Source organism: Sylvia atricapilla, chromosome 1 (assembly GCF_009819655.1).
Source record: "Sylvia atricapilla isolate bSylAtr1 chromosome 1, bSylAtr1.pri, whole genome shotgun sequence".
In the NCBI taxonomy this organism is placed as follows: Eukaryota; Metazoa; Chordata; class Aves; order Passeriformes; family Sylviidae; genus Sylvia; species Sylvia atricapilla.
The window spans coordinates 115,024,687-115,033,392 of NC_089140.1; the positions used below are offsets into that span (position 1 = coordinate 115,024,687).

The following is an 8,706-nucleotide window of genomic DNA, read 5'->3' on the forward strand; positions in this document are numbered from 1 at the left end:
TGATTACTTATACTGGAATTTATGTCATGTTTATGGTGCATCTTGAGGTAGTGGTAGTTATATTTTATCATCTGGAAAGTAAAATTGACACAGGCCTTTAAATATCAAGAAAAGCAGAGTAAAGGCTGTCAGCCTTCATTATATTTATCCACTGTACATCATCCTCCCTTCTGTGCAATCTTTTCCTCTGCTGTCCCAGAGGGATGAATTAAGAGAATGAGTTTCATTGTAAGTTTGTCAGGTGAAGCAATGTCCTCACCAAAGTCAAGGACAGAAATTGCACTCATTTCATTTGGACCACATTTTCACATGGCTTTTTGCTGCTTTTTCTGTAACCTGAAAACTGCTAGAATATGTAATTTTACGCCTTTCTGTGAGTACTTTTAGACAAAGACTGGCTGAAACGTGGCCAATGCGTAGGAGCTACAGGGCACCACAGAACTGAGGAGGGAAATGTGTTATTTACTGTCAGTTGACATCATTCAGTCTGTGTTTAGAATGCTGTTTTAGGTATGAGAGGAAAAAATGAACTCTATTATTGTACAATATTATTGTATTCATAATAGTGCTAGAAATAAATACTTGCCACAATGGGATCTGTTCATAAATTTCTCATACATTTCAAGAAACTGCATATTTAGAATATATGGATCTGGGATTCCAAGGTTTATGCACAGTTTATCTCCTCCTACTGCTTTGGCTTTAAATAAAGGAAAGAATATTTTATAGGAGATTTATTTGTTGTTAATGTTAGCTGTATAGCTATTGCTGCTCTAGGCTGTGTTGTGTTCCCCTAAATCATGCAGATAGTGCATTGGTTATTTAAATATGACTATCTGACAAACATTATGGCTCAAGAGTGATTAGAGTGTGATGTCTAGAATGAATTAAGTGCTTTGAGTCTCTGCCTCTGCCACAAACGAATCCTGAATTGAAGTGTCTAGCTGAAAATGCAGCTTTAAAAACCCAAAACTTTGTGCATTTTGTGTTCTGCTCAGCAGGTCTGCAATAGTTGTGGGGTATTAGGAGGAGCTCAGTAAGATCTTTCTGAAAGGTTATATTAATGTGTGCATGGTATTACATAGAACTATGTTTGAATGCATGCATAAGGTTTTTGTTTTTCTTGAAATAATTTCTTAAGTCTAGTAGTTTTGTAAGTAAGAGCAAAAATGGAAATCCAGAGTAAATCGTGAAAAACAGTTCAGTCCATAGAAGGATTACACCTATAGAGCAGACTTCTTGGATGTAAACAGAGAGAAAGGAACATTTTTTGGGTCCCTAGGTATATTTCACACATTTTCTGGGAGTAGGTGAAAAAAACCTATTTGCCTTTGAATTTCTGCAGGGTGTTACTGGTACCAGAGATGTACTCAACAGTGAATTCAGATGCCTAAGCAGTGAGTTTATTTGGAGTTTAACCAAGAAAAAAGCCATTTCCATGCCCTGGTTCTGCAATGATGATTTTCACAACTGGAATCTGAGTCTTCCCTAGGATACACTGTACTGCTGCTGTCAGCCTCTATCATTAACAATAAAATTAATAAGTTGCAAGGCTCTGTAGTGTCGCCGTGGTGTTTCAGGTGCCCATGGACAGAAGATAGGCTAGAAGGAAATGAACTCACTTTCCCAGTTAGCAGTAGGATCAGGCTGCAGCCATCACTAGCACAGGCAGAATTTTCATTAGATTTTACATTCATCCACCTCTCTTTCATCACACTTTCTTTTTTAACTGCATCTGGCTAGTAATTTTTATCTCTCTGAGATGAGAATGCTGAGTGAGCTTTCTGGTGTTATTCAAATTTAGCACTTCAGTGAAATGGAACAATTTAAAAATACACAAAAAGTTTATCCCTTTTCATAGCTGCATGTTCCTTAATTCATAGCAGCAGCCCCACAAGTACAAAGCCTCTCCATGGCTGGCCATGTAACCACCTGGCTGTTACCTCCCCAGGTTTCCTGTGCTGGCTCAGGTGCACATTTCTGTCCTGATCCCCACCAGGTCCTTGCTTTTCTTTCTAGACATGCCTGAAGCACGTTGCCAGTTGCAGCATATTTCCATTGACTCCAAGGCTCTTGGCTCCATACATGCTTGCAAACAAGCACATTTGTTCTCTCAGATAAACACACGTGCATGGTAGGATTCATTTTTTTCCTTTTTTTTTTTTTTCTTTTAAGTGTGGTGTTGAAGCCAATGTGGATGCTCAGCCTCCTAGGCAATGCTTGCTGACATTGATGAGGGCTATCCAAAGTAAAAAGTTGCTAAATGCCGGGAAAAGACTTCCAAAAGCAGCCTTGAGCTGGCAACCAGGGTTCCTGTAGCTCAGATCTGTAGTGATGTGCAGAGCCACTCACGAGGAGGAGAATGGAGTCAGCAGCTGTCCTTGGGGGCAGGACCATGGTCACCTTTAATGACAGTGGTCAAGGAGGAAAATTGTCTTGCTTACTCAAGTAGTATTAACTCAGTTGGGTGACAGTGTTAAGTAGAGAGATCTCGGTTGTTTGTGGGGTTTTCTTCCTCTTGACAAAACCCCTGCTCTCACATAGGTTTGATTTCTGCACACAATATTAAATATGCACATCAATTATTATTTATACAGTCACTTAGCCATCCAGCTCTGAGCTGGCAATGTGGAAAGATTTGCTTTGTGTGTACAGAAGAGAAATGTGTATGCAGATGCGTGTTGCAATTGCCTTCTGCACGTTTGGGAGTTTCATACTCAGTTTCAAAACACTACCAATAAATATGTTGATTCAAATGAGGAAAGCTTTTTTTCTTTCAGAGAGACTTAGTTTAAATTCAGGAAGTCGAACTGCTGAGGAGTTAGCACTAGGATTTATAAAACAGCGTTGAAAGAGAAGCTTAATTAACATTTCACTACCCTTTCAATTGCACTGAATGTATGTCTGGTTTATCACCCACCTAAATATGTTAGTTTGTATTTTAAGAATGCTTGTGACAGTGAGCCTTCAGGAGAAAGCTCAGCTTTTTCCTGTAATCTCATTATAGCATTTGTATATTTTATTTGCTTGCTGTGACCTTGGATTAATATGTAGAAAATATTTATTGTATATGTCATACGTAAACCCTTTATTATTAACTTGGGTATTGATGGATTAGAATACACAGGATGGGAGCAACATGAAAGCAAGTCATCCTAGGGAAGGATGCTCTGTGTTCTTTAGGACAGAGTGAAGAAGTAGCAGCTGCTTTTCTTTCTCTCCCTGAAGATCACAATGATAATAGAAATGGGATATTAAAGAGGGCAGCGTAGATTAATGGGGCAGTAATAAAACAAATGAGACCCATTAGCGAAATCACTGCTTGAAAAGTAGATTCTGTGATAAGTGCCCTTCAGTGCTTCGTGTAGGAAAAATTGTTTCAGCACTTGTAATATCATCCATGGTGTTGGATTTTAGACTGTTGTGACAATCTCAGTAATAAAACCTTAAAATAATTTAGATGAAGAAAAATTTCATTTGTGCTTACTGCTTGATAGAAAACCTGAATGATTATATCTACATGTTGAGGACAAGTTCTTTTTCAAACCCAGTCATGATGGTTTTGCATGTTCCCAAAATCTTGCATAAAAAACCAAACCCATTTTTTGTTGTTTTGTTAAGTCTGTAAGGTGATCATAAGAGCTTGGAAAGCCGCCTTTTATTGCTGGAGCACCAGTGCTATGGATACTAATGTCCAAACAGACTAGGAGGTAGAATTGGTGGATTTAGTGACATCTCCTGTTTCTATTTGTTGATTCTATATTAGATTAGCAATGAAAGATGTGCATTGCTCTTAAAACTCTACATGTCTGTTTGCTCTCTGCTTTTTAGACCAGATTGTTTTCTGGACAATTTAATGAGCAAGGAAAATACACTTGATTGCTTAGATTTATACAGTATGTTGCCTATAAGGAGAAAAATATTTGGGGGTTAGAGATAAAATGTGTTCACAAATCAACTTACTAAGCCAAATATATTAACATGAAGTGCTTTTTTACTGGGAGATGGGTGGGTCCAAGTCTCTGAATCGTTTCCTTCTGCTTCCCTTTCTCCCTCTAGAAATGCATGGCTGTATTGTGGTGGGGCTTAATTTTTTTTTGATTTTTCTTCCTCCCCCGCCCCCCCAGCAAAGTAATTTTGTTCAATCCAAGCTCAGAGTGTAAACATCAAACAATACATGTCTTGTGAGATGCAGAGGGGTGCAGGGCAGGAGCGGGGCAGGGGCACCCCGGTGCCCGCAGCAGCGGCCGGTTCCCGGGCGGGCGGCGGCAGAGGAGGGCCGGAGCGGCTGTTGCCATCGCTCTGATGTCAGGCGCTCCCGCTAACGTGTGGTTGGTTACTCTCCCTTTCAGATCGCTGCCGCTCCCGGAGTGCGGAGGGGACGGCGAGACTCCCACATCTTTCAGCGAGAAGAAAGGAGCCAGCGGAGCAGACTAATACGGACTTGTGTCGGGTGCCCTCGCCCTACAAAGGCTGCCTTTAAAAGAGAAACGCAGTGTTATTTAATGAGCTGTGAGATGAGGCACTGCTGCTAACGCTCAGATCCCAGGATTCATCGGCTATTCATTGTGCTTAATGTACATGTTTCTGCACCGTGCATTTAGGAGATCCCAGAGAAGAATCCAAAACGGCTGCGGGGGAAAGACCACCAAACATGCCTACAGAAACATTACCGACAGGTAGCATGGTGAAGCCGGTCAGCCCTGCCGTGACTTTCACGTCTGCCGTTCCTCTCCGCATCCTGAACAAAGGACCCGACTATTTTCGCAGGCAGGCGGAGCCTAACCCAAAAAGACTGAGTGCAGTGGAGAGGCTTGAAGCCGATAAGGCGAAATATGTCAAGAGCCAGGAGGTCATCAATGCCAAGCAGGAGCCCGTGAAGCCGGCGGTGCTGGCAAAGCCGCCGGTCTGTCCTGCGGCCAAGCGAGCGCTGGGGAGCCCCACCTTGAAAGTCTTCAGCAACAATGCAAAGACCGAGAGTGGAGTCCAGAGGGAAAATCTGAAACTCGAGATTTTGAAGAACATCATCAACAGCTCTGAAGGCTCCAGCTCAGGTTCAGGGCATAAGCACGGTCCCCGAAATTGGCCCCCCCACAGGGCCGATTCGACAGACTTGAACCGACACTCGTTCGCCGAGTCCTTGAAGGTTTACCCCACGCAGGACCGGAGCAGCCCACAGGAGAGCAGCTCCAATGTCAGCAGAAGGCTCCTAGATCAGTCAGCAGAGACTTTCTTGCATGTCTCTCACAGCTCTTCAGACATTCGGAAAGTAACTAGTGCAAAGCCCTTAAAAGCAATACCCTGCAGTAGTTCAGCCCCACCTCTGCCTCCAAAGCCCAAAGTCGCTGCCATTGCCACACTGAAATCCCCAGAGATTGAGGCAGTCGAGTCTGGATGCGGGGTTAGTAGAAGACCCTCCCTACAGCGATCAAAATCAGACTTAAGCGACAGATACTTTCGCGTTGACGCAGATGTTGAACGATTCTTTAACTACTGCGGACTGGATCCTGAAGAGCTTGAAAACCTCGGGATGGAAAACTTTGCAAGGGCTAACTCTGATATTATATCCCTCAACTTTCGCAGTGCAAGCATGATTAGCTCAGACTGTGAACAGTCTCAGGACAGCAACAGTGACCTTAGAAATGATGACAGTGCCAATGACCGTGTGCCATATGGCATTTCTGCCATTGAAAGGAATGCCAGAATCATCAAGTGGTTATATAGCATCAAGCAAGCTAGAGAGTCGCAGAAAGTGTCCCATGTGTGAGAGAGAAATCCACCATAGAAAAAAGCAAGGACTGTATCTTTGTCTGTGAATATTCCGTTTGTGAAGGGTTGTGAAGTCTACTTGAAGTCTTGTACCCTTCTCAGATCTCTTTGTGTTGCTTGTTGTGCAATGTTTCCAAGTTGCATGCCTGTCAACATGTGAGCTGACCTGGCTTCCACTTGAACAATAACTAACTACAAAGCCTGGCTGAGCATACACATTATCTGCCAAAAGTTTAAGACAAGAATCTGATTAGGGCTTCAGTATAATCAAAGTGTTTACATGGAAAGGTTATATGACTTCTTTGGTATTTATGTGGTTCCTTGTGGATTTTATATATGTCACTTTTTGTCTTAATACAGATATTGTCAACTGACGTTACTTGTTTCTAAGTTGAAACAGAATCCCTTTGGGGGGAAGAAAAGTGTAATTGGCCAAAATATGAGGTTTAGGCATACAACGATAGGCAAAGCAGCCTTATCTCTTGTAGAAAGTGCATTATTGGCACACAAAAGCTGTTTCTAAAAGGCAAAGAATGCTACGTTCTTAAATTATGTATTGTTAAACTATATATCCCTACTTGTAGTAAGGCACTGTTCAGTAAAAGTTTCTTTTTCCTAGGTAAGCTCCCTCTGTTTTACAGCAGAAGTAGTCTAGTGAGTCTGCTTGACTTCTCATAAACTAAATGAGTCTTGCATTTGGGTTGGTGTAAGCATTTTAATGATTTTGTATTATACCAGTTGGAAAAGCTTAAAGAAGGTTGGTGTCAACAAATTAAAATGGCGCAGATGCAGGATTTTGAGGGTTTGACTTTTACTCAAAGATTCCTGGTCTTAAACTTTTGACAGGAATAATTAGATCCTATAGCTGATATTGAATGCCTTTATTAGTCAAAACACGTCACGACTACAAACTCCATGCTGTCTTAATTTTTTTTGTAGACCTATTTGAACAGTTAATGAACAAAAATGGAAACACACAGCCATATCAATATAACGCCTCCTATTCAGAAGTAAATACACTCAGTAGCTGAACTATATCTGAAAAAACGTGATTATGTTGTCTTGCATATGTTATATCTAAGGCTGTGAAAGTTTGTTCCAGCTATAGGAAAGTGTAGAAACATGACAGTATGTAGCTTTTCTTTTCTTTTTTTTTCCCCTCTCCTTAAGATGGTTAGTGCTGCGAATCAGCCTGTTACAAATCTTTCAACAATCTGTCTTCCCAGTGGTTTAATTAACTGTCACTCCAACTGACAGTGGTGGTGTGGTAGTGGAGAAGTTGAAAGTAAGGTGGTCTGCTTCATTATTATTGTACTCATGCTTTGAAGTAAATTGCAGCACTACCTTATACTACATCAGCTAATAGGAAACTTTTTTATTGTGTAAATGCTGTAAGACTTTGTATATACTTCAGTTGTTATAAAATCTTTAAAAGGAAGAGTGTTATGCTAATAAATAGCTCCTGGTGCAGGTATGGTAGGGTTTTTTGTTCTTATTTTCATCCCTCCCATTCTTAAAACTGTATCAGAAACTCAATTGCAGTGTGTTTTAGTGCTGTAGAAGGTCTTGGTTAAATAATAGTTCCAGTAAAAGGTTTCTTTTACTAAAGTGCTTTTCAGAATATAATTTTTTATAAAATAACTATAGCAGCATGATCTGTCTGAAGAACTAGAAGAGATTTTCAAGACTCCTAAAATAGCTTGCTTCTTCCTTACCTAGCTATGTTACTGTTCCCGTTTATAGCATCTGTTCGTAATGGATCACCGCAGTCTTCTGAATTATTCTTCAGTAGTGCTTATTTATATATTTGAATATTAAAGATGTTTTACAAAGTCGGGTTCTATCTTTTCTCTGAGAAGCCTGTAGCCCAACTTCTCACAGATAGTTACAGTTAATGCAGGCAAGACTGGAAGCGGAGCCATGCAGTCATTTGTTTCCTATAGAATTCTCCTACATACAGTTTTACCTAATTGTTCTCTAAATGTTTGTTCATGGAGAGGAGGGAAGCACACATTCAGTTTCAGCACACATTCAGCTTCAGGAGGCTACTCTATGATTTTTACAGTTGACTTCACAACCTAAGACTTACAACATTCCTAGCTCAGACAAAAGAAAAGGAAAAAAAAAAAAAAAGAGGAGCTCTGTATTTCAGCTACAGGCACATTTGTGACATTTTAAGCTCCATGGGTTTCAGTTGGCATTGACATCACACTGGTTTTTCAAGCATATTTTTCCAATAGTAAGTTCTACTCAGTTCAGTGACTGTTTTGCCAAGGAAAATAATGCTTGAGGGATTAAAGCCAAGTGTAATGCAGCTGTACAGCAATGAAATAAAGAAGTTAAAACCGAAATAAAAAATGCACCTACATTGTTCTCTCTCAAGTGTTTTAAGAATCATGATAAACATGCTATCTCGAGTGTTGTCAGCCAAAAACAGTAGTAAAGAAGCCTTTATAACTAGAAAATGGATTAGACCATATGCTAGTATTCTGAACTTGTTTCCCAAGGTTTGTTGGGAATTTCCTTTTAATCACACAAGGGGCTGTGAGCTGTCTGTAAGAGGCCATTTCCTCGCCCAAGATCTTAGGCAGCACCTTTGGAACAGCATAGACTCTGCCTTCACTATCCTTTCTTCCTACAGTGTGCACATGAATAAGATTTTACAGGGCCTAGACCTTCACAGTCAGCTGAACTTGCAGCTCTGGTGAGGTTGCAGTAAAAGAAATCATGAGATTCCAAAATGTCCACAAGGCTTTGAACAAGCAGGTAACAATTGCCTTCATTTGTCACTTTATCACCATCTATGCAGAAAGTATTTAATTATTTATGGTCTTGTTTTTACCTGTATGTTTGCATAAACCTCAATTCCTTGGTGTCTGGTTGTTTTTGTATTCAAATGGGAATAACCATTCTATATAATATAATATTATATGTTTT

The 8,706-nt window shown here is 40.5% G+C and overlaps 1 protein-coding gene across 2 annotated transcripts in view; it reads left to right on the top strand.

Moving 5' to 3' along the window:
• FAM110B (family with sequence similarity 110 member B) overlaps positions 1–8,127 on the top strand; it is an 81,495-nt gene extending 73,368 nt beyond the window's left edge. For both annotated transcript variants that reach the window (XM_066331438.1, XM_066331429.1), the window contains exon 3: positions 4,353–8,127. In XM_066331438.1, the coding sequence (XP_066187535.1) occupies positions 4,655–5,767 (1,113 nt within the window). In that variant the 5' untranslated portion in view covers positions 4,353–4,654 and the 3' untranslated portion in view covers positions 5,768–8,127. The remainder of the gene's footprint in view (positions 1–4,352) is intronic.
• Positions 8,128–8,706: the final 579 nt, after the last annotated feature.